The 27,111-nt window shown below is 35.1% G+C and overlaps 3 protein-coding genes across 4 annotated transcripts in view; 2 read left to right on the top strand and 1 right to left on the bottom strand.

Moving 5' to 3' along the window:
* The first annotated feature begins 45 nt into the window (after window positions 1-45).
* Window positions 46-1,181, top strand: LOC133839275 (deoxyhypusine hydroxylase). The gene has a single exon (XM_062270699.1). It carries the CDS (start codon window positions 135-137, stop codon window positions 1,041-1,043), a length of 909 nt encoding a protein of 302 aa, XP_062126683.1. The 5' UTR covers window positions 46-134; the 3' UTR covers window positions 1,044-1,181.
* A 640-nt stretch (window positions 1,182-1,821) lies between these two features.
* On the top strand, window positions 1,822-7,605 carry LOC133839272 (activin receptor type-2B). The gene is given in 7 exon segments (XM_062270694.1): window positions 1,822-2,425; window positions 4,246-4,431; window positions 4,523-4,699; window positions 5,482-5,627; window positions 5,698-6,312; window positions 6,314-6,514; window positions 6,596-7,605. Coding segments are annotated over 7 exon segments (1,554 nt in total). The 5' UTR covers window positions 1,822-2,376; the 3' UTR covers window positions 6,776-7,605.
* Window positions 7,606-9,887: 2,282 nt separating this feature from the next.
* Window positions 9,888-27,111, bottom strand: part of LOC133839273 (germ cell nuclear acidic protein) — a 45,686-nt gene continuing 28,462 nt past the window's right edge. Inside the window, exons 2-8 of one of the 2 annotated variants that reach the window (XM_062270696.1) lie at window positions 14,794-14,871; window positions 11,943-12,025; window positions 11,603-11,878; window positions 11,302-11,359; window positions 11,159-11,227; window positions 10,537-11,085; window positions 9,888-10,472 (exon numbers count right to left, since the gene is read on the bottom strand). In XM_062270696.1, coding sequence (XP_062126680.1) covers window positions 10,336-10,472; window positions 10,537-11,085; window positions 11,159-11,227; window positions 11,302-11,359; window positions 11,603-11,878; window positions 11,943-11,951 — 1,098 coding nt within the window. In that variant the 5' untranslated portion in view covers window positions 11,952-12,025; window positions 14,794-14,871 and the 3' untranslated portion in view covers window positions 9,888-10,335. The remainder of the gene's footprint in view (window positions 10,473-10,536; window positions 11,086-11,158; window positions 11,228-11,301; window positions 11,360-11,602; window positions 11,879-11,942; window positions 12,026-14,793; window positions 14,872-27,111) is intronic. The other variant, XM_062270695.1, reaches the window with a different exon arrangement.

Below are 27,111 nucleotides of genomic sequence, written 5' to 3'. Positions count from 1 at the left end.
CGCTGTAATCAGTGTGACCGCAAAAATATATTTTCAAAATATATTGCAGTCACACTGGCTTGTGCATTACACACTTCCACGAGGCAGTCGGCGTTTTGACACTTTTATTTACATTTTGGAAGTCAAACTCAAAAATGGTATCGCAGGAACAGATCAAGGCCATTGGCGGCGTGCTAAACAATAAGGATCGTCCGCTCAAAGAACGCTTTAGGGCGCTCTTCACCTTAAAGAACATTGGTGGCGGCACAGCCATCGAGGCAATAAGCAAAGCCTTTGATGATGATTCCGCATTGCTCAAACACGAGTTAGCCTATTGTCTCGGACAGATGCAGGACACACAGGCATTGCAGATACTCACCAAGGTGCTAGAGGACACCACTCAAGAGCCGATGGTACGCCACGAGGCTGCTGAAGCGCTGGGTGCTATTGGCGATCCAAAAGTGCTGCCCCTTCTCGAGAAATACAAAGAGGATCCAGTAATTGAGGTCGCAGAAACATGTGCCATTGCCTTGGATCGCGTGCGCTGGGTGCAAAGTGGCCAACAGGTGGATGATCAGAATCCTTATGCCTCGGTGGATCCTTCCCCACCCACCGCTGGCAAGAAGAGCGTCGAGGAACTAAAGACGATTTATTTGGATCCTACTCAAAGTCTCTTCGATCGTTATCGCGCCATGTTTAGTCTAAGGAATCTGCGCACCGAAGACAGTGTACTGGCCATTGCTGAGGGATTGAAGGACAAGTCAGCGCTGTTCCGCCACGAGGTTGCCTTTGTCCTTGGTCAATTGCAGGAGCCGTGCAGCATTCCGCATTTGCAAGCAAATCTTGAGGATCGTCTGGAGAATGAAATGGTACGTCATGAATGCGCAGAAGCTTTGGGCGCCATTGCAACAGAGGAATGCATTCAGATCTTGAATCGTTATGCGGATGATGACAAACGCGTTGTGAAGGAAAGCTGCGTCATTGCACTGGACATGTGCGAGTATGAAAATAGTCCAGAATTTCAGTATGCGGATGGTTTAACTAAACTTGATGGAACGAAGTGATTGCTAGTTTAAGTTAAATCATATTTTATTGTATATAATATTTGTTAAAATTATATTGTATTTGTATTACGCCTGATTTTGTATGCAACTGTGGATCGTATCTAATCAGAAGCGAGATAAATAATCAGACAAACGTGACTTCTTGCGCATTTTTTGCTTTACGATGATTTCATTCTTCTCGAGAATAGTTTATTACAATTGACCTTCAGCTTGTTGTCTTGGGATTCCCAAGGAAAATACACACAAATATTTTCCCGTAATGAAGCAAGATTTATGAATTTAAAATGTAACGGCTACTAGAAAATTAGGAAAAAAGCTGGAGCTACATAGATGTGGGGACTGGACCCAATAAATTGTGTAATTTTATTGTTTTCTTAATACTCTACAAATATAACAATTACTTATAATATATGTACACAATTATGTTTTCGTATATAATATAGAATTGTTTAACAATTTAAAATACCAAAAGTAAAAATAATCAAATTCCAACTATCAAGGTGACCATCCATTACTTATGTAGTTAATTACCAAATGTAAACTCGCCACGAGGTTGCCATTTTAGAAAAAGAGTGTTGATCAATGCAGTGTGGATGTAATATATGATTATTTAATGTAGGTCTATAAATATTACAAATGGCAATTTGAAAACAGTTCAACGAGATACACCTTTGTGCTTTCCCAATGCATTTACGAAAATACCCATTGCAATTGGTATAATTCGGTATATTTCCAAACTTAAAAAAGTAATATTTAAAAATTCAACTAATGGTCACACTGTTACAATTGCACCTACCGTGATAGCGAGAGCAAACTGGACGCAAAAGTCGCTTAAAAACAGAAGAAAGTAACAAGATTGCAATATTAAAACATAATTTCAAGTGCCACAGAAAAATATGTGATATATGCGGAAAAGCTGACACGAATGAAAAGCGTGATAATGTATATGAAAAAAACGTGTGGTCAGCAATTCTGCTGCTGCGGCTACAGAAGCGGAAAATAAATTGCACACACACATGCAGCACCAGCTCACACAACACACACATGCACAGATGCATAATAATATACATAACATGAAATATTAAAAAAGTTCTAAGGCTTATAAAAAAGTGCATCCAAACAAAATTATGTGTATAACAGAGTATTGCATTAAGCTTAATTAATTAACTTGTGATTAGAAAAATAAGCCAAAAGTTAAAACGGAACGAGAAATAAATGTGCCAAATTAAAAAGAAATAAACGAGAAATTCTCTTAACCCAACGCGCGTGTTTAGTTACGTATACATTTTGTATTGTAAACAAGTTACAGGCGGAGAGCGATAACGCAGTAATAATGTCTAACAACGATTTTGTGCTTTATCTTGTGGCGCAGCTTATTCTAGGTATGTATAATATATATGTATATGTGTATATATGTACGTTTATTGTATGTAAATACGAATTCTCTGATTGTTGTTGCCAGTGAGTATGTTAATGTGTGCGTGTGTGTATAAAGTAGATCGTGTAACAGCCGCCTTTGATATTATTTACAGTTAGCAGTTCAACAACAACAATCAATTCCTTTTGCTTCCTCTAATCGAAAAGCTTGACGCGTACTTTTTGTTTGTAGTAGGTTTTTGCATTGCGCTTTGCTCTCTTTATTATGTTTTGCGTTCTACTACTGTTTCCACAATCCTTCCAATGTATCTCTACAAGAGTGGGAGTATAAATATGGGCGTGTGTGTGTGTGTGAGTACAATGATTTCTTTGAATGGATGACGTTGCATTAGAAACTTGTTGTATGCTCGTTCGTTCGCGTGGGCGAAAAATCTCCTTTAGTTGTGTTGTGTTAGTTGCAGCGCAACTCTTCTGTTGCTCTCATGCGTTCTCTTCGCTGCTTCGCTGCCGCAGTTGTTGTTTCTTTTCTTTTCTTCGCTTTCAACAAGCGCCACTTTAAACTCATCCCCTTTCAATCTGCATAATGTGCATGCTTATGTATCTACTTTACTATAAAGCACGCTAACACACTGACATCTGCACACATGCATTTAAGCGATATGCAAGCATGCATATGTGTGTATATGCGCATACACAGATCCGATTACCCGGGCACCGTGGAACAGACTCGGTTAATTACACTCTAATTTGAGGGCAAATGTCGATCAACAATCTATGTTAATTTATTATGATTGATTGAGAGAAGTCTTTGTTGCATATATAAATATATTATTTCAACTAAATTGTTTCTGCATTTTTCTGATAATATATACCTCAATTGTCAATTAAACTACATTAGCCACAAAGAAATGAAATATGAATTCAATGTTTGCAAGCAATTAATTGACAATATGAATTCAAAGTATTTCGAATGTTTTTGGTTGATTTTTTAAAATAATTTTTTAAAAGTTTGAGTTCTGATTGTTGTCAATAGTCTTTATAGTAAGTAGTACATCAGATAAATGTCGAGGAAAGCAATAAATTAACATGAAATATAATATGCAAAACTAGTTGTCAGGCCTGTTACTATTGTAACCAATTAATTGACATACTGTGTACTATATATAAATAGTCAATTAATTTGCATTAGCATCGAATATATTAATTCTGCACACACCACTGTGCACTTTACTGCAAGCATACTCACACGTGGATTTGCGCGCGAATTGCGCTCACACATATGCATACAACACAACACACACACACACATACACAAACACAGCAGTTGGAGCTGTGCAGCTGCATTGGGGTTACACACAGGGCCCACTCAAAGGCTCGGGTGGCCAGTGAAGCTAATTTTGTATGGTCCTCTGCATGAATTGGGGTTGCGTACAGTTTTGTTGTTGTTGTTCTTGTAGTTGGTGTCGTTGTTGTTGTTGGAGGGGAGCCTGAAAGTTCTGCATTCGGCTTTCAATGGCAACAACACTCATTGAGGAGTCTCCCCGTCGCTCCGCGATTGCAATGACTCTGTAACTAAGCCCATTTGGGGATTGGGATTGGGATTGCGATTAGGGTCGTTGGTCCGTGGCAAGTGTGTGGTAGATACATGATATGTTTACAAAGGCGAACCGCTCATTTGCTCAAATCCCCCCAGTTGCATTTAAGCGACTTATTTACCATTCAGCCAACCAGAGCAACAACAACCATTTTAATGTGCTTTCGTCTCTCGCTTTTGAATATTTGATTTATTTATTTATGTTACTTTATTTTATTTGATGTTTTGCAGCCTGCAATTTGCTGCAATTGACCGCTGGCGCTATTCTGCCTGATGGCCATAACATTAATTGCGAGCATTATGATGAGAAGGAGTGCAATACGAATGGTGTTTGCACCACCACCATCGAGCATTGCCAGGTGGAGCCGGATAAATTCCCCAGCTGTTATGCATTATGGACCTTTGACGAAAAGACGGGTATGTATACATACATACACACACACAGTAGTTGCAACAGTATTTTTATATTTATACATATTTATTTTTATTTTTGTTATGGCGCTTGCAGGCATCAAGAAAATCAAGATGAAGGGCTGTTTCACGGAAATGCATGAGTGCAACAAGACCGAATGCGTAACCAACAACGAGCCGCGCCAAGGAAACATACATTTCTGCTGCTGCAAGGGAACGCTGTGCAATGCGAACCAGAGATGGATACCGACCACCACAGAGGCGACAACACAAGGTACGCAGGGCTCTGGGCTCTGTTTACCCCAATTTTGGCATAGCATATTTATTCAACTCAACTCGTCGTTGCCTCGTTTCCCTTTTTTTGCGTGTTGTTTTTTTCTGTTATTTTTCATATTGCATCTTCAAGTTGCGAGGGTGGCACGGCCGTGGCTAAGCGTGCCACCAAACAAAAAGCGACCCTTGCAACGTTTTTTCGTGTTAACGAACTCTCTTTCGTATGAAGAGTGGAGTTGTGTGTGCCTCGTGTGTTGCAACATTTGCCTGTGCCGCACGTTCTTGCTGCTAATATTTTCTTTTGCTTCATTTTTTTTTGCGCTCCCCTTTTTTTTTTTGCATACATATTATGATTTTTTTTTTTTTGAATTGGGGATGCCTTTTGCCATTTGCGCCTTTTGTGCCTTGGCACTTTGTTGTTTTGTTTTGCATTCTCTTTTTTTTGTTGTTGCTTGCTTGTTGTATCATGCTTAGCTCCCCTTTTATCTCTCTGAGAGATTGTACATACGTTGTACATATGCAACGAAGTATATAAAGAGATGCGAAATTGGGGGCGAACTTTCGTTTTTTTCTGTTTTTCGTTTTGTTCAGAGTCAACCCTGTGCCAACTACAGGTGCCACTTGAGATGTTGTTCACCTGTAGCAAGCATTTAAAGGGCCATATGCATGAATTGCTCTCTGCGTTTATGCGTTGACATATTGCGATGGATGTGTCAAAGTCAATTCATGAAACCTTGCACAACTTACGTATACTTAACACTTATTTTACTTTTCCATTTGCAGTGCCCAAGGAGAAGACGCAAGACAGCAACAACATGTTGTACTATGTCATTGGAGCATCGGTATTCGCAGTGCTGGTTGTCTTCTTAATGGTGACTCTGATCTTCTATCGTCGTCGCAAGCAAGCACACTTTAATGAGATACCAACTGTGAGTATTGAACTGGATTTATGCTTTAAATGGAATACTGTTATTAATGTTCATTTACCCGATTTATTAGCATGAGGCGGAAATAACAAACTCGTCGCCATTGCTGAGCAATCGTCCCATCCAATTGCTGGAGCAGAAGGCAAGCGGTCGCTTTGGCGACGTTTGGCAGGCCAAGTTGCACGGCCAAGATGTTGCCGTGAAAATCTTTCGCATGCAGGAGAAGGAGTCGTGGACAACGGAGAATGATATTTACAAATTGCCGCGCATGCGACATCCCAACATATTGGAGTTTTTGGGCGTTGAGAAGCATTTGGATAAGCCCGAATATTGGCTGATTTCCACATATCAACATAATGGCTCCCTTTGCGATTATTTGAAATCGCATACGATTTCCTGGACAGAGTTGTGCCGCATTGCCGAGTCCATGGCGAATGGTTTGGCCCATTTGCATGAGGAAATATTGGGCAACAAGGCGGAGGGTCTGAAGCCCTCGATTGCGCATCGTGACTTCAAATCGAAGAATGTCTTGCTCAAAGGCGATTTGACGGCTTGCATAGCGGACTTTGGACTGGCCATGATTTTCCAGCCGGGCAAACCATGTGGCGACACTCATGGTCAGGTTGGCACACGTCGTTACATGGCACCAGAGGTGCTTGAGGGTGCGATTAACTTCAATCGCGATGCCTTTTTTGCGTATTGATGTCTATGCTTGCGGCTTGGTATTGTGGGAAATGGTTTCGCGCTGTGAAGTTGTGGGACCTGTGGGCGAATTCCAATTACCATTTGAGGCAGAACTTGGTCAGCGTCCCACACTCGATGAGGTGCAAGAGAGCGTTGTCATGAAAAAGTTGCGTCCACATTTACTCAGCACTTGGCGCACCCATCCGGTAAGTAATGTCTAACAACTGACGCTCGACATCTGTGAATTACATTCGATTAATTGATTCGTTATTGTGTTTTTTTTGCAGGGTCTAAGCATATTTTGCGATACTATGGAGGAGTGCTGGGATCACGATGCCGAGGCGCGTCTCAGCTCCTCATGCGTCATGGAGCGCTTCGCCCAGTTGAATAAATATCCAACAACGCAGCTGCTCATCAAGAATCACACAAATATTGAGGACGCAAAAGAGACCACAAATTGCTTATAGAATCGGTACTAAATCACAGCTTACGCATCGAAGCTGTGATTTTAGACGCACATCCTTCCTTCCCCCATAAGATCGTCGATTAATTTTTAACTTTTTAATTTCAATAATTTAGTTTCGAGATTTGTATTCAGTGTAGGCAGCTCTTTTTTTTATATTGAAATTACGAAAACTATAATGTGCTGCTATCAACAGCAATTTGGCAGCTGCCATTTATTTAAACATACAATACACATATAACCTGTTCCCGGCCCTGATTCCACTTAGACATTAGCTTAGTGTAAGCTGAACAAAGAACAAAGTGTTAAATGTAAAACTAGACTAGAGAGATTTGAACATTTTCAAAACTATCTTGCCTGGGCAATTGGAAAAATGGATAAGTCCAAAATTCACTGGCTGCTCATGAACATCACATGATCATACACACAGACATACACACATACGTACATATATCCATACATCCATGCTTACATACTTATGTTTTGTAAATCATTTCACATTAATTTCATTGACTGATATACCTATATACGCATACATTTAATTGTTTAATTACTTTTTTGTTTTAGTTCGTTGATTTGATTCGACCAGAACTTAGAACTTTAATTTGTAACACTGTAAGATGTTGAATTATTTGCCAATCCCAGCCATTCTCGTTGATGTCCTCCCTTTTTCATTTAAGAGTTGACAACTTCTCGAAAGCGCGTATCTAACGGTTAAGTTTAATGTTTAAAATTATGATTAATTCTTATTATGTATTTACACGTATCGTTTTAATTTTTCTGCACACAAGTGTGCTCTTAATGTTGTATTTTGAATAAATACTTTAAACAGTCTTTTTGTATAAGCTTTAATTTGAGATGTCTTTTGTTTTCTTTGATTTGGATTATTGTTATTATTTCGTTGTGTAGTGCCAATTAACCCTAAAAACGCACTCTTACATACAAATATCGTTATATAACACACAAAATCAAAACACTCACAGACAAACACAAGTATATACACTTTTATATATACATACATACATTTTACTGAACAGTACAAGAAACACCTGAAGTTTTCAAATGAAAGTTTCTTTTTAATGAATATTACATTTAAAGCGCATATGCGCACCATACGATACCCTACGATAACAAAAACACATATAGTATGTACATCTTAACTAATGATAACTGAATGAAATTACACGCAGACTTAGCAGACTTATAAAGCACATGCTGCGATCTATTCAAGGCATTTAAAAATTAAGTAACATCAACATAATGACAAAACATAATTAAGTATACTACGGATTAGGTATGTTAAATATTGTTACATCCACACAAACCGTGTACATATTGCATGTCTTGGACAACACGTTAGATCTAAAGCTTATAATGGATATTTGCATACGATATGATTGAATTGATATCGCAATTGGCATGATTGAAAGTGGTGATGGAAAGCTGGCTACGATCTTCACATTACATCTAAATCTATATCAACCGTATTAATGTTTCATACTGACTGTTAAAATTTCAAAAATACGTACACACACAAAAATATTCATAATCATAAATTGTTTTAAATAAGAAATTATAAAAAAGAAGAAACATTAGCTTAAGGAAATTATGGAAATAGTCGGGAAACAGTTTATCAATCAATTATCGTTTCTAAATTTCGATTTAATACTATATACCATGCAATACAAAACATTATATTAAACTTATACCAACAGAATTGATTGGTTGAGTACTTACAGAGTAATCTTTAGCTATTTGAATCATATGAAAATAGCAAACAGATACAAATATGTGCAATTTACGATACAAACAAAGCTTCATTACCTGATTTTAATTCTGAGCAACTTACATAAATAATTTATTACACAACAAAACAATGATAATAGCAATAATTTTGTTACAATAATTTTTGACATTATTTAATTTAAACGGTGCTGGAAATACATAGAAACAATAATTTAAAAGTGGTTGGATCATATTAGTATTAAAATATATCGCAAAAAAAAAAACAGTATTCAAATTGAGAACACAATCAAAAACCGAATAAATTGTGCATCAGAGTAGTTTGTTACATATCAAAAATGAAAGATAACCCCCGTATTTCATCTCACGAAATAGCTGAAATACAATATCAAAAACGTATTGTATAATCGAATTTCTTACAACTTTTTATACAAGTTATACAAGCAGTCCAACTCGCATTCACATTAAATCATATGAAATGACAGACAATGGATCAGTGGAAATGAAAAAGAAAAGATACTGTTTAAAGTAGAATTATGATAAATGTTTTAAAAACATTCAACTTGCGATTCACATTTTATAAAAAACACATATTCGAACACAAAATCATGTTATTCAAAACTCTAATGACATTAAAAGTTCTATGATAATGGATATAAAATAAATGCTCATCCATGAGTTTAATATTAATTTGCATATGAAATTTTTCTTTCTCAAATGTATAGGAGAAGGTAAGCTGAAGGTTTGTATTTTTTTTATAGAACCACATTTTATATTTGCATGATATTTAAATAAAACTCAATCATTTGATCGCCTTCTTTCTTTATTACAACTTCTAATGATAGATACAATACAATTCGAATATAATTTAAATACATGAGTTTTTTTTTTTAAATAGAACTAAATTAAGTACACATTTTAATTACTATACATAATTTTCAAAATTCTCATGAATTAACGTAGTTAATCAAATATGTATTTGTCGCCTTAGAGCGTTAGTAAGATAATTCATTTCGAAATGTATACGATGTGAGCTTGCTTATTAAAAAATCAAAAAATGTATTTATGGTTTCGTTCTACGTAGTTTTTTTTTTAGACTTTTTGGACCATTTCAGTTGTAGTTTTACTTCTTTCCCCCATTGCCACAATATCAGACTTATCCAATCTCGCCTTCGTTTACTAAATTATTACTAAGTACACGGTATGTTATAAACTGTCTGGAAAAAAATCGTCCACTATAAAATGCTAAATGTGTAAAGTTTTCCAACAATATGCCAAGTCCTGTGCGTCTTACTAAAATAGATTCTGTTATACAATTCATATATTATATATATATTTATATAGTATATATATTTGTATATGTCATATATATATTATTATTGCAGCTCTCTCGTATAACAAATGGAGCATTTCTTTTGTTGTTTATATTTCAGTAATTGTTGATTATACATTTTTTTTACATACGCAATACACAAGTATGACTACTAGAAGTACTATATATATAGTATATACCTATTAAGTTTGTACGATATGTTTGTCTAGGGAATTTGTTTGTGGAACCAAAAAGAGAAAAAAAGAATGTAAGTAATTGGAAATATAGTCGTAGTAAGTATATAAGTATAATATTGTATGCTGTTAGGGACGGTTTCTAGGTTCGTAAAGCGAATATGCACTAGTTGAAAACTAGTTGGGCAAAAGGAATTATAAACTGTTCGCTCAAGTACAAGAATATATTGTAGTTGTGTTGTGTGTATAGTACTCATCCATATATGCGTACGAGTAATATTCGCTATAAACTAAATTGCTGATAAAAGATGCGCCTCAGTAGGGCTCGTTATCATCGCCAGTTTTGCGGGAAGAGACGCCGCACTTGGAGCGCAGAATGGCTGCCAATCTTTGTGTCAGCGGCTCTGTGGGTGACTCTGAATCGCTGCAGGAAGCGGAGATCACTTTGTTGCCTAAGAAGCAGACGAAGTGATTAATTAAATAACAGTTCATTCATTCATTACTTCTCTGACTTACCATTACTGATGTCCAGATCTGTTGCACTTGCATCCTTGTTGCCAAATTGCAAATTCACTGGCACAATGTCGTCCTCCTCCTCCAGCAGCAGACTGGAATACGAGTGCGTTGTATTGTCGCTCCGCCCGCCGCCGCCGCCACTCGATGAGTTGCGTGATGAGCCGGAATCATTGTGGGAGTGTGAGTGGGAATGTGATGCATGAGCTGCCAAGCCATCTTGGACTGCAGCGACATCTTGTTGCTCGTCAATGGGCAGCTCGTAATCATCGCCACTGCTGCTCTCCTCCTCCTCCACGTCGACCACATCGATGTCATCGTCATCCTCAATGTCCACGTCATCGTCCTCATCAACATCAACATCATCGTCATCATCATCATCATCCTCCTCATCGTCGTCATTAGCTTCATCATCGTTGTCCTCATCGGAGCAATTGTTGCGACTGCTGCTGTGGCTGCTAACGCTATCCTCGCAGGGCTGCTCCAGATCCAAAGCCAGCTCAGGTGATGATGATTTATTGTAGTTCTCGTCGCTGTCACTTGATGCGGCCACTGTGTGGGTGTGTGGACGTTGCGATTAATTAACAAAGTCACAATGGGGATAAATAAATGTGGCCGCACTTACCGCGCAGCTTGTCCAAGATGAGGGGATAGAACTCTTTGGCCGTGCCATTGTTCGGCTCGTATTGCAGAACTGCATATTTATAGATAGAAAAGTTATTAGTTATAGCCTGACAATAGTTGTATATATATGTTCTGTTCACTCACTCAATTTGCAGTATTTCAAAGCCTTCTTGTAGTCCTTGAGCATGACTGCCGACAGAAACTGCAATACACAGATAATATTGTAATGAAAATGCGTCAAAAGATCCATTTTCAACAATGACAAAAAGTTGTCTGCGACTTAAAGTTAAAATGCGCTCGAAAAAACAATTTATTAGCAATCAATAAGTTTCCGGGTTGCACACAAAAAAGCACTTTTCGTAAATGCTCTTGAAAGGATTTTAAATGAAATTTATTCCAACTTTGTTGCATTTGGCATTTGCAAAGTTGCATCAGGCTCACTCACCTCGGCGAGAAATTCTGTCGGCGCTGATATGCTCTCATCGGCATCTGTGTACTCCGACAGGCTCTGACTGAGATCCTCGCTGGAGGCGGATGTGGGTAACGTGGCGGCTGCTGCAGCAGCTGCAACGGCTGCGGCGCCATTCATAATGTTTATATTATTCGCTGTTGATGTGCTGGTTGTTGTTGTTGTTATTGCTGTTGTGGCAGCTGCATTATCCGTGTGGCAACTGCCTGTGGCATAGACGCCATTCCCATTTGATTTGTCCATGTTCAGCAACTACATTAAATAACACATTTAATTAAATTGTTTTTAAAATAGAGTAACATTTATTGAAGCTCACATTCGACATATTTGAAGTTCTTGTGCAATTTCCTTTCTAGTTGTCTTTTCACATAAATTGAGCTTGCATTTTAAGCGGATTGTCTGCAAAGAAAATTACAAGATTTGATATTAAAGAGTGTTTGATGGCTATCACTAATTGGAGAACATTTCCGTTGACCTTATTTGAGCACAACACCAAAGTTCTATTAAAAGCTGCAAAGAAAATTGTAACAAAAGTTTTACCAAACGCGTCGAGAAATTCAAAATGCCAAATGCTAATTTCGAAGCCACAAGATAAATGCGACTTGCCATCTTATATGTATATATACATACATATATCTGGTTGTGAGTGTGTACGCATTCACTTTCGGCTCAAAGGGTCCGCAACGACCACAGACGAGGCCACACAGATATATATTGGGAAAGTCTGCGGCAAAAGTGAAATCATGAGCGTGTGAGTGGGGGCAAATTACCAACAAGTTGAGCACAGTAAACGCAGCAGAGCACGCGAACATAAGTCTACCCTGTGAGCCCGGTGATGGGAAAGGGTATATTTCTGAGGTCTTTACTGAGTAAGTTCCATAACTAAATGACTATGAAATCTAATTTACTGAGTAGAAGATAAATAAATGCAAGTTCCTTACTCATACTCACATTTAATAAAAGATAATAACAATTTGTAGGGTAGTTTATAGTCTTGCTTGGCAGTTATTTGCTCGGTTACTGCATTCTGTCTTGTTATTTTCACTGGTAACTAGTGTGAAATGGAAATGCAACGAAATTGTTTACGTTTTTGGGATTTAATTGGCGCTCGACATGCGGCGTTTACATGAAGCGCCTGTGGGTATGCTACAAATATTTGTTTGTTACGTTTACCTCTGTGTGTGTGTATGTGTGTGAGTCAACTTTAGTCATTCCATTCAATAATTGAAAGTTGAGTATATAGTACTCATACATACTCTGTGTAGAGAGACTTTTGCCGGCCTTTTGCCGCACACTGTCAAGGACTTTTTTGCTCGACAGTCTTTGATTTACGTTATTGCACTAGGACGACTCGGTTATATTCTTGTTATATGCACATATATCTTTGCATTGATGGCATATTCGCCTTTGCGCTCTCTACCTGATTCATAACTCTTGTCGTAATATTCTCAACTGTCAACTTGGCTTTAGTGTCTTCTGCTGTTCTCTACTTCCATTTTTTTTTTTGGGTTGTCTGGCCAAATTACACTTAATTACATGTCGTCCTGACGAACATATTGAATTCTAATTGCTTTCAGTCTGCTCGCGAGTCAGCTCGCTGCTCACTGGGTGTGTGTGTGTGTGTGTCAGTTACAGTCTCAGTAAACAGCACGTCAGTCACTCAATTGTCTACGATTTGTTTATTTGTCCGATGATCCTTTTCCCTTTCGCCGTTTTCTAGTTTGTTTTTTTCCAGCTATTTTTTATTTTTTGTTGTTTCTTTGGCATTTTCAAATGTCAGTCTTGTCTGGCCGTGACTGTCATGCAACCAAATGAACATGTACATATTTCTATGTCTGTGTGTGTTTGCTTGTGTGTCTCCAAAAGTTGTTTTTGCACTGTGGCAACTGCTGTGGGGCATTTTGAGTTTCGTGTTCACTTTGCTAAGCACTCAACACTTTTGCCAGACTTTTCTAACATGTTGCACGAAATATTCAATTTATTAAAGATATACACAGATTAAAAGCCCAACATTTCTTTATAGCAACTTAATGCTTTTTGCGTTCCGTTCGCAATATTATCTTTATAAGTGCTTAATACTCTTTAGTTGAGCAAGTGAGTGTCGCTTAATATGCAATACCAGAGTGTGTGTGGTGCTTTAAGTGATATCCATTAAAAAGTTTTTGAGCTTTGCGAGAGTTCTTCAAGTTCTTTGGCTTGCATTTAAGTTGCAGCTGACAACTTTCCCGCACAAAGAAGTGCATATTGTGAAGAGTCTTTAAATCAGTCAAGTCGATTCGTGGGAGTTTAACAGTTGCGTGTGGCAACTGTAAAATGATTTGCATAATTAATATGCCTGATAGCAAAAATGCTAGCTGTGGCCAGGACACTCAAATTGATGAATTATTGCACAACCCTTTTTTTTTTTTGTGGCTCTCTACTGCAACCAAATTTAAAGTCAGCGAGCCATGAAGTTGAATTTGTGTGTATGTGTGTGTAAATCTGGGGGTCACATGTCGGTCACAGCAAAAATAAAATGGACAACGACAACAACCGTGGAACCGTTGAAAACGTTTGTATAATTTATACAAAAAAAAAAAAAAAAAAGAGACTTAAACTACAGTCCAGCGTGATTATGAACAATCGTGTAAGTTAAGTGTTAAATATGTTAAGTTAAACTTTTAGTAAACTTCCTACGTCATCAATATCAAGTTATTTTTAAATTAGCATACATGTAAATGTGGTTACTTACATAAATAACCTTTAATATGTAATATACGAATAATTAATAATATTATATGTGTAAAAATACAGTTTGATTAACTTTAATAATACTGCTTCTGATTTCTCTAAGACTGACAGTTGCTGCTGCTTCTGTTCTACATTTGACAACTGATCTATTACTGATGATACCGATAGCTTCGCGCCTTTCGACTTGCTAATGCCATCCGATACCGAAAGGTATATAGCGACTAGCCTACACCTCTGTTACACACATTATACTGAATTGTATTGTGTTTATATAACAAACCTTTCTTTCAATGCCACTGGACATACATGATGTTCTTCAAAACGACTTTTAGAAATTATTATGGCAAGATATCTTGTTTGTGCTTTGCCAACAACCATTTGAAATGGGCTTTTTGGACGATGAGTATTGCTTGCAATCGCATGGCTATAATGATTACCTTTCCTTGTAGTTGCAATAACTGCACTTGAGTCTGGGCCAAATGGCCGTTATTTGGAAATGCACTCAGAAAAGTATACTGTAGAAAAATGCACGAACAAATAAGTTTAATGCATAAATTAAATCCATAACCTTTATTATATAGTAATATGCATAAAAATGTAAACATTACTTGTTTGTTTATATAAGTTTTGTAAGAACTTGCTTTCATGCTTTGTTATTACCTAAATTATTACTTAATTAAAGTTTATTTTTCATTACATTAACTTTACGTTATCTCGGCTATACCGACATCTCTCTCTCTCTCTCTCTCTCTCTCTCTCTCTCTTGATGTTTGCTACACTCTTAATATTACTCTCTCATCACTTTTGAGACTTTGTACCTTCCGAATGATTAATTGAGAGCGACCCAATCAGTCTTGATCGAAGTGTTTTACAAAACAGACGCTCGGAAAACGAAAAGACATTCTATAACGCGTGTTATTTAGTCAATAATTTGTCTCCCACATTATTAAGAACTATTGATAGTTTAACATTTTTTTGTTTATTTTTATATTTTATGACAACAAAAATATTATTTAATTTTAGCTTAAGCTCGGCTTTGTATAAATTTTGAATAAAGTGGGTACAGAAAATTCTAATCTGAGTTGTAAACTTATCGAATCAAGATCTACATAGAATAAACTGAAATAATCTTTACAAAATATTTCAAATAATTGAAAAAACTTGTTTGTTACAATGTTTTTTGTATAAAAATGTCAAATGTCAAATGTTGTTTTCGTTATTTTAATCAATTTCTGTCAATTGATAACGTCACATGCATGTTCCCAAAATATGCGAGGTATACCCAAAAGTTCAGACTACATTTATTAAGAGAAAAAGGATCACACATGCTCTAATAGAAACTTTTATTAACTTTTTGTTTATCGAAATGATTCAGAACTAGTTTTTGTTCTTTAAAAAAATCTATTTTTAATTTCCTATTTTGATTTTTTGAACAAGCTTTCGTTCCCAATGCTTTTGTTTTGTCCCTGAACTTTTGATACTGCTTAATTTTAGCTTAAGGTCGGCTTTGTTGACATCTTGAGTAATTTTGTTATTTGTTATTTTTAACAAATATAATCATGCAAAAATATAGGGTATTCTATAGTTGGGCATGTTTAATTGGAGACAGATAAGAAAAGTATAAAATTATATGACTCGCATGCGTAAACAATTTTGTTTGTTGCTTCAGTCTCAATAAAGCGAATACTAAGTGAAGACCTCAGTTTCGGCAAATAATTGAAAATGTGTTTTCAAAGTGATACAATTTATTGTGTAGTCATATTGCTAATTGGAAATGTTGCTGCTAATGGTTTAAATATCGAAAGTAATTGGAGAGATGCTGGAAGCTTAGAGATTGATTTAACTGAAGAGACTTGTGAATTTGACTATTGGGGTGGAATTCATTCCCAAAACCTGTTCAGTTTTGATGGTGTGGCTTCAATTAAAAATCTAAACGATTCTTGCCGACCGCAAAGACAACAATTAGAAGCGAATGAATCAATTAGATTTCAATTTTTTAAAGAATGTGTTGCTCCACGTGTTGAGAAAATCACATTGATTACAGACAATGACATTGATGAAAAAAGCCTAATTCAACCATCTAGTTTATACAACTTGAAACATTTAACTTGGGAATTGCAGAAAAAACAGCCCATAAATAAGTTATTAAGCAACTATAAACATCTTGAAAGCCTAACTTTAGAATTATCGTTCGATACAGTTGATGATTATAGTGAATTCGATGCTGTTCAACATGAACAACTCAAATAGCTGCACATTCTTTTTCAGGCAGTACCTGATGATATTTTCATTAAAATGAATAAAACATTTTTAAGTGGGTTACGAAATTTGGAAGTGTTTGAGTTTAATGGAGGATTTAAAGACGAAAATGTTCATCTGTATATAGATAAGCAAATGTTTCAAGGATTGCCAAAATTATCAAAGATTATTTTGATAAACGGAATAATTACCATCGAAAATGATCATTTTCAAAATTTGACAAATTTGAAATTTCTAAGCTTTACGACTACATTAGAATTTGGATATAAAATATTAAGGTATGTTCATTAAGTTGAATTTAATTAAATTGAATTTGATTTAATGTGAATGATTTCTATATTTTAGCTCAGAAACCTTACGAAATAATTTGGAGCATTTGGTAATAACTCCTCCATATTATTTCCAAACAGATGATGTGAAGCAATATTTAGCTACCTATAAAAAGCTTCAAATTATTGAGACGCTCAAAGATTATCATTATCAATTTTTCAATGACAATATAACAGCGTTTATATGCGTACAAAAAGAGAGAACTTGTCAATTCATTTCGGGCATAAATAATGTCACCTGTCCGCATATTTGTGACTGCATTTTGGATCGTTTAGAAATGCGCTTTGATATTTCATGTCATCACTATTATGTTAAGATTCCCGTATTGCCGATTCCAATTATTGGCAACACTACTCTCAAATTTAATAACAACAACATTACAATATTGCCAAACAACACTGTTGATGGCTACGCCGAAGCACGGGAATTGCATTTGCTTAATAATCAACTTCAAAACTTAACTGTTGATCAATTGCCAACAAATTTGACATATTTGGACTTGCGCAACAATCGTCTGGAAAAACTTGATGAACAAGTTCTGGAATTTCTTTGGAACCGATCAAGCAGTTTAAGCATTAAGCTATCAGGCAATCCATGGATCTGCGACTGCAACGCCAAGAATCTTATAGAATTTGTTTTGAAGTATCCCAAGATCGAGGATCGAGATGGTATCGAGTGCAGTGATCCCGATATTGGACAAATGTTAAGCATTGGATATGATATTTGCGATCCATATGCTAATTATGTCAAAGGAATTATCATAATTGGAGTAACTTTGGCATTAATTATCTTAATACTCGTATTTTGCTATTACAAGCAAAACATCTTAATGTGGCTATATGAAAATGGATATTGTCTTCGATGGATTTCCCGCCCGGAACCTGAAGAAAGTCTTCTTATGAAACACGATGCATTTCTAGCGTTTTGTCATGTGGATTTAAAATATGCTGAGGAATTCGTTGAGGCTCTGGAGAACGGAGCGAAGAAATATAAAGTGTGTTATTACCATCGTGATTGGTTGCCAGGGGAATCGATTCCCGAATGCATATTGAGCTCTATCGAAGAATCCAAGAGAACCATTATATTGTTGACGCCAGACTTTATCAACTCGTCGTGGGGTCGCTTTGAGTTTCGTTCTGCGATTAAAGCCAGTTCGCTCCATAATAAGAAACGACTTATCGTGATATTGTATCCGAATGTGGATATTAATAACCTAGACTCTGATTTGAAGTCTTATTTGAAGTACAACACTTATTTGAATCGAGATGATTCCCAATTTTGGAGAAAGCTAATGTTTGCTATGCCTCACAACCATATGCTAAGGAATATTTCAGAAGATGCCTTTTAGATTCAAAGGTTAGAATTTATTAAAAAATAAAAATATTGTTGAAAGAATTCATGTTTTAATATTTATATTTTCTTTTATTTCAGATGGAACTTATAAAAAAGTAAATTTGATTTATAAAAACTGCACTGCTAAATAAATAACTTTGAAATAAAAAACTTTACTTTAGTTAATCGAAAAAGTGAGAAAATCACTTGTTGTGCCTCAGTTGCTGAACTACACAATTTAATTATACAATAAATAAATAAATATATGTATATGTACATGGATCCAAGCAATTGCTACGTAGTGGTTCGTTGTGAAAAAATATTTGATGCTTATCATGAAAGAATTTGTACCAATATTTATACCCGCTACCCATAGGGTAGAAGGGTATTGTAACTTTGTGCCGACAGGAAGTGTATGTAACAGGTAGAAGGAGGCATCTCCGACCCTATAAAGTATATATATTCTTGATCAGCGCCAACAGCCGAGACGATATAGCCATGCCCGTCTGTCTGTCTGTTCGTCTGTCCGTATGAACACCTAGATCTCAGAGACTATAAGAGATAGCGCTATAATTTTTCGACAGCATTTGTTATGTTTGCACGCAGATCAAGTTTATTTCAAATTTTTGTCACGCCCACTTCCGCCCCCGCAAATCAAAAAAATCGAATAACAGCGTAGTTTTAAAGCTAGAGTTGCGAAATTAGGTATATACAATTATAAATAAAGTAGTTATGATTCCTGAAAAGTTGGTTGCGATCAGATAAAAATTGTCGAAGTTATTAAAGAAATACTTTTGTATGGGCAAAAACGCCTACTTACTGAGGGTCTTAGTTGCTTTGACTGACAATCTGGTACATTGTGCCGTCTAAGGTATATTTTGATTGCGGTACCACATCGATATACCACATATAGCATTTGCTATATTTTTAGTATTTTTTCAGTATATTTGGTATATTTTGAGAATAATACCGCAAAATATATTACTTCTATTCAAAATGGGTAGCGGGTTCTCACAGTCGGGTACACTCGACTGTAGCTTTCTTACTTGTTTTTCTTTTGATTTGTTTAATATTATATAATTAATAAGAACTGTTGATATTTTTGTAAACACTGTTTCTATGTCAAGAATTTTATGTATATTATGTAATTTTAGCATAAGCTCGGTTGGTAGCGATTTTGAATAGAGTGTGTGGATGCGAAATTTAAATTATCAAATACAATGTTTTGTTGCAAAGTTTTTTGTATAAAAATGTCAAATGTTGTTTTCGTTATTTTAATCAATTTCTGTCAATTAATAACATCACATGCGTGTTCCCAAAAATATGCGAGGTATACAAAAAAGTTCAGAATTCATATGTTAAGAGAAAAAGAATTACACATGCTCTTATAGAAACTTTTATTAACTTTTTGTTTATCGATATGATTCAGAACTAATTTATGTTCTTTAAAAAATCTATTTTTAATTTCCTATTTGGATTTATTATGAACTGTTGATACTGCTTCGTTCGGCTTTGTTACATCTTGAGTATGTTTGTTATTTGTTATTTTCAACAAATATAATCAAGTGAAGTATTTAGAAGTATGCAAAAATAAAGGGCATTCTATAGTTGGGTATGATTGATTTAAGTCAGATAAGAAAAGTATAAAATAATGGGAATCGAATGTGTAAAAAATTTTGTTTATTTTTTCAGTCTCAATAAAGCGAATACTAAGTGAAGACCTCAGTTTCGGCAAATAATCGAAAATGTATTTTCAAAGTGATACAATTTATTGTTTAGTCATATTCCTAATTGGAAATGTTGCTGCTAATGGTTTAAATATCGAAAGTAATTGGAGAGATGCTGGAATCTTAGAGCTTCTTTTAACAGAAGAGACTTGTGTATTTGACTATTTGGGTGGAATTCATTCCCAAAACGGTTTTTTATTTTGATGGTGTGGCTTCAATTAAAAATGTCAACGATTCTTGCCGACCGCAAATAGAACAATTAGAAGCGAATAAATCAATTAGATTTCAATTTTTTAAAGAATGTGTTGCTCCACGTGTTGAGAAAATCACATTGATTACAGAAGATGTGATTGATGAAAAAAGCCTAATTCAACCATCAAGTTTATACAACTTGAAACATTTAACTTGGGAATTGCAAAAAAAAAAAACAGCCCATGAATAAGTTATTAAGCAACTATAAACATCTTGAAAGCCTAAAGTTAAAATTATATTTCAATACAGTTGATGATTATAGTGAATTGGATGCTGTTCAACATGAACAACTCAAAGAGCTGCACATTCTTCTTCAGGCAGTACCTGATGATATTTTCATTAAAATGAATAAAGCATTTCTAAGTGGATTACGAAATTTGGAAGTATTTGAGTTTAATGGAGGATTTAAAGACGAAAATGTTCATCTGTATATAGATAAGCAAATGTTTCAAGGATTGCCAAAATTATCAAAGATTATTTTGATAAACGGAATAATCGCCATAGAAAGTGATCATTTTCAAAATTTGACAAATTTGAAATTTCTAAACCTTACGAATACAATCGGATTTGGATATAAAATATTGAGGTATGTTCATTAAGTTGAATTTAATTAAATTGAATTTGATTTAATGTGAATGATCTCTATATTTTAGCTCAGAGACCTTACGAAATAATTTGGAGCATTTGGTAATAACTCCTCCATATAGTTACCAAAAAGATGATGAAGTGAAGCAATATTTAGCTACTTATAAAAAGCTTCAAATAATTGAGACGCCCAAAGAATATCAATTTCGATTTTTAAAAGACAATATAACAGCGTTTATATGCGTAAAAGAAAAGAGAACTTGCAAATTCATTTCGGGCATAAATAATGTGACCTGTCCGCATTTTTGTGACTGCACTTTGGATCGTTTAGAAATGCGTTTTGATATTTCATGTAATCATTATTATGTTAAGATTCCCGTATTGCCGATTCCAATTATTGGCAACACGACTCTCAAATTTAATAACAACAGCATTACAATATTGCCAAAGAACACTGTTGATGGCTACGCCGAAGCGCGGGAATTGCATTTGCTTAATAATCAACTCCAAAACTTATTTGTTGATCAATTGCCAACAAATTTGACATATTTGGACTTGCGCAACAATCGTCTGGAAAAACTTGATGAACAAGTTCTGGAATTTCTTTGGAACCGATCAAGCAGTTTAAGCATTAAGCTATCAGGCAATCCATGGATCTGCGACTGCAACGCCAAGAATCTTATAGAATTTGTTTTGAAGTATCCCAAGATCGAGGATCGAGATGGTATCGAGTGCAGTGATCCCGATATTGGACAAATGTTAAGCATTGGATATGATATTTGCGATCCATATGCTAATTATGTCAAAGGAATTATCATAATTGGAGTAACTTTGGCATTAATTATCTTAATACTCGTATTTTGCTATTACAAGCAAAACATCTTAATGTGGCTATATGAAAATGGATATTGTCTTTGGTGTATTTCCCGCACGAAACCCGAAGAAAGCATTCTTATGAAACACGATGCATTTCTAGCGTTTTGCCATATGGATTCAAAATATGCTGAGGAATTCGTTGAGGCACTGGAGAACGGAGCGAAGAAATATAAAGTGTGTTATTACCATCGTGTTTGGTTGCCAGGGGAATCGATTGCCGAATGTATATTGAGCTCTATCGAAGAATCCAAGAGAACCATTATATTGTTGACGCCAGACTTTATCAACTCGTCGTGGGGTCGCTTTGAGTTTCGTTCTGCGATTAAAGCCAGTTCGCTCCATAATAAGAAACGACTTATCGTGATATTGTATCCGAATGTGGATATTAATAACCTAGACTCTGATTTGAAGTCTTATTTGAAGTACAACACTTTTTTGAATCGAAATGATTCCCAATTTTGGAGAAAGCTAATGTTTGCGATGCCTCACAAACATATGCTAAGGAATGTTTAAGAAGATGCCTTGTAGATTCAAAGGTTGGTATTAATTAAAAAATGAAAATATTGTTGAAAAAACTCATGTTTTAATATTTATTTTTTCTTTTATTTCAGATCGAACTTATAAAAATGTAAATTTGATTTATAAAAACTGAATTGCTAAATAAATAACTTTGAAATTTAATACTTTAGTAGAGTATAGTTAATCGAAAAACGTAAGAAGAGGACTTGTTGTTCTCAGTTGTTGAACTATACAATTTTATTCTACAATAAATAAATAAATATATATGTACTATACATGGCTCCAAGCACTTTCTACGCAGTGGTTGTTGTTGTAGTTGGTGCACAGTGGGTCGTTTTCAAAAAATTTGTTGTGTAAATATGTTTGTACTAATATTTTTTCTTCTGATTTGTTTAATATAATTTTATAATTAATAAAAGAAACATATATTGAATTGATTTTTTATCCGCTATCTGGTATATTTTTTACTCTATGGTATATTTTGAATGTAGTACTGCATCCATATACCAAATTTAGGCAAATTAGATAAATTGTAGAATTTTTCATTATATTTATTTGGTATATTTTAATAATAATACCACAATGTTTTTCATGATTTTCAGTTTGATTTGATGAACAATAAAACAAAGCCACTGTGCGGAGCTGATATTTCGGCTGGGTTAGCTAAAATCACCACTGATATGGATTTTGTTGCTGTAAAATGTGGCTGTGTGTGTGTTATTTCAATCTCAATTAATAGTTTCACATATGAGCATATGAAAATATGCGCGGTTCAGGTCGCTTTTAGTTTGAATTAAATTGTCGTCAAGCAAAGACTCACTTTTTGACAAAGAGCATAGAATGTATATTAGAAGTGTTGCTCCACAAAGTTTTTTTTACTTATTAATTTTCGTTGTACGAAGTCTACCGGTTAATTGTGGACTTTCTTTAAATAAAACAGTATCACAAGGGAATGTGCATTTTAAACAGCTTAAACTGATCGCTATGGAAAATGATTTCAAGTTTGAATATCATCGCGCTGGAAGCACATATTTTTTTGAAGGAAATTCAGTAATCAGCAGTTCAGATCATATTTGCCAAGTGAAACGTAAAGAGTTTAAAATAAAAGAATTCTATGAAATAAAAGAATTATTGTTTCAAAATGATTTTATTGATGAATGCATAATTCCTTATGTTAACACACTAAATTTGTATACAACAAAGCCTATTCCAGAAGATGCTGAAATTCACCCATCTTCTTTCCAAAACTTAAAACACTTAGAGTGGACAATGATGGATAAATGTCAATCGCCGAATAAACTGATTAGCAATTTTAAACATCTGAAAAGTCTTTCTATTTTTGCAAATTCGAATAACTATAATTCCTGCAGAGAATTACATACTATTGAGCATGAGCAACTTAAAGAGCTTCATTTGCGTATTGTAGCTTCTGGACCAATAAATATAGTTGAAGTGAATTGCAATAAAACTTTTTTAAGTGGTATGAAAAATTTGGAACTTTTTGAGTTTGATACCAGAAGTCACATAGTCTACGTTAATTTAACTATCGATAGAGATATGTTTCAAGGATTAACCAATTTATCAAAGATATATATAAAACACGCGATAATTTCTTTGGTAGCAGATCATTTTCGAAACTTAACAAATTTAAAATTTCTAGGGCTATTAAGCTATTATGTTAGATATGATTGGCTAAGGTTTGTTTACATTAAGTTTATCTTAAAAAAAACATAACTTATTTCAGATTCTTTTTCAGATCCGATGCTCTGCAAAATAATTTGGAATATTTAGATTTTTATGTTACCATGTCCGCCAGTGACACATATGGAATAGAAGAAACACTGGCATCCTATAAAAAAACTAAAAATTATTGATATAGATGTGCCTCACGAAAATGTATTTGACAGCAAAGTTTACAAGATTTCAGCCTTTGTGTGTCTAAGGAAATGGAAAACCTGTCGGTTTATCTCTGACATACATAAAAGAACATGTCCCACTTCGTGCACTTGTACTTTGGATCGTCCGCAAATGAGATTTGATATTAATTGCAGGAGTTCAACTTTATATAAAGATATTCCGGAATTGCCGATTCCAATAACTGGAAATACTTCTCTCAATTTTGAGTACTCAAATCTAACTAAATTGCCAACAAGAAAATTGTACGGATATTCTGAAGTTCGTGAATTGCATCTGAGTAATAATCGACTTTCTGATATCGACATTGATCAGTTGCCTCTGAATTTGACATATTTAGACTTAAGCAACAACCATATCGAAGGTTTAAATGAACAAGTTTTGGAATATTTTTCGAATCGATTAAGCACTTTACGCCTTAAGCTATCAGGCAATCCATGGATATGCAATTGTGAAGCTCAGAGATTAATAAGATTTGTCATTAAAAAACGCCAAGATCGAGGATCGCGGCAGTATTAATTGTACTGATCCAAATATTGGTCTGATGATAAACTTCAGATTAGATCAATGCGAATTATTGTTTGATTCCACTACTTTAATAATTATAATAACTGGAGCAAATACAGCAATGTTTATCATCTTATATTGCCTATATCTCCGCTGCAAAATATTTGTTTTAATGTGGCTATATGAAAATGGATATTGTCTTCGGTGGATTTCCCCTCCAAGAACCTGAAGAAAGTCTTCTTATGAAACACGATGCATTTCTAGCATTTTGTCATGTGGATTTAAAATATGCTGAGGAATTCGTTGAGGCATTGGAGAACGGAGCAAAGAAATATAAAGTGTGTTATTACAATCGTGATTGGTTGCTAGGTGAATCGATTCCCGAATGTATATTGAAATCGATTGAAGATTCCAAGAGAACCATTATATTGTTGACGCAAGAATTTATCAACTCGTCGTGGGGTCGCTTTGAGTTTCGTTCTGCGATTAAAGCCACTTCGGAGGACAAACACAAGAGACTAATTGTAATATTGTATCCAGATGTAAATGTTGATGCACTAGACTCTGAATTGAGGTCTTACTTGAAGTACAACATTTATTTGAATCGAGATGATCCGCATTTTTGGAGGAAGCTAATGTTTGCTATGCCTCATAATCATACGGAAAGGAATGTATTGACAGAATTAGAGAATAAGGTTGGTGTTATTAAACGCAAATCTGCATAGCTACAATTTGTGTTGTTTAATTAACCTTTCTTTTCTTATCTTTACAGAGCATATTCCTAAATCAGAATCATAAATAAATGTGTGTTTAAATTTCTTTTTAACATATTTTTATTACATTTTTTCGGTAAATGTAATTCTCTGATAGGTTTAAAGATCACTTGTCTATACATTAAAAATATATACTATACATTAAAAAAAAATTAAAAAATCCTTTTCCGTTTGCATTAATCAATGAATGAATGCTTTAAAAAATGTCTGTTGTATGAGCAATAATCGATTTAGGTATGTTGTGGCAAAATACATTGGGACCGGATTATGCGGCATATGCGCAATATTGCCTGTTATGCTTAGCGCTTCCGATCTAGACAGGCAATTCGTATATTACAAAAGAAGTCAAAATGGAAAAAAAAATCGCACACATTGTTGTATTTTGCATTGTCAATAAAGGCTTTGTTTGTGCCTCACAATCCTTTACGAATAAAAATGTGCGCAGCAGTTGAATGCCACAGACAAAAATATATATTGTATATAATAAAAGTAATATGTATGAAAGTGTTTGTATGTCAGAAGTATTTGTGTCGCTGCTTAGGCAGAGGGTTTTGCTCAAGTGGTAATTAAAATTATGTTGACTAGTGTGTGTACTATATATGTCTGCACTAAATATGTAGTTGCTTCTTGACTAAAAGAGATTTTTGCCCCCATGACATAGAAAGAAAACCGTAAAACTGTGGCACATGCAACTCTTGACGCTCTGAGTTTGTCTTTGTGCCTGCATACAATTTGTACAATAAATACAATATGCAATTAAGCTCACACTACGAGCGGCAAGAGTGCGTGTGTTGTTGTTGTTGTTGTGCTTGCCACGACTTGAAATAGTTACAAGTATCCCGAGCTAGTGTAAAAGAAATAAAAGCAAACAAAGCTATTAAAAAAAATGTGGTCTTTGAAATTAATGTTACCTTTAGTTCAAGGACATACATATTATGACAACACGGATATGCGAATGTAATATAGTTTATGAGTAAATTAAGCATGGTTGCTTTCATGCGTTGTTATTACCTAAATTATTACCTATTTAAAGTTTATTTTCCATTATATTAACTTTACGTTCTTTCGGCAATACCGACATCTCTCTCTCTCTCTCTCTCTCTCTCTCTTGATGTTAGGTATGCTCTTAATATTACTAAGAGGGTGGGCAGATAAAAAATCGGCCTAACAATGAAAAAAAATTTTTAAAAATTCGTAAATATTTTATTCTATTAGTGTTTGTTTTATTTTATTCTATTAGTGTTTTCTATCAGCTGATTACTGTGAAAGTTTCATGCGGTTTTATCAACACTGGTAATTTTGGCAGGAATGAAATTGGACGATCGCCGAATCAAGCTGAGAGAGATTGCAAATGCTCTAAACATTTCTCGGGAACGCGTTGGAAACAAGGAGAATTTGGCATTGCTTGACGCAAACAAAAACGAATTTTTTCGTCGTTTTGTGACTGTTGACGAAACCTGGATTCATTACCATACACCATAGAGTAAGGAACAGTCAAAGCAATGGATTTCAACTGGACAAACGGCACCGAAAAAGGCACAGATCGGTTTATCGGACAACAAGGTGATGGCAACGGTTTTCTGGGATGCCCGAGGTGTAATTCATGTGGATTATCTGGAAAAAGGCAGAACAATTACGGGAGAATACTATTCCAATCTCTTGGGACGATTTGATTCGGAGC

Source organism: Drosophila sulfurigaster, chromosome 2R (genome assembly GCF_023558435.1).
Source record: "Drosophila sulfurigaster albostrigata strain 15112-1811.04 chromosome 2R, ASM2355843v2, whole genome shotgun sequence".
Taxonomy (NCBI): Eukaryota; Metazoa; Arthropoda; class Insecta; order Diptera; family Drosophilidae; genus Drosophila; species Drosophila sulfurigaster.
Note: the sequence above shows the minus strand (reverse complement) of the source record. Positions and strands in the feature narration are given on the sequence as shown.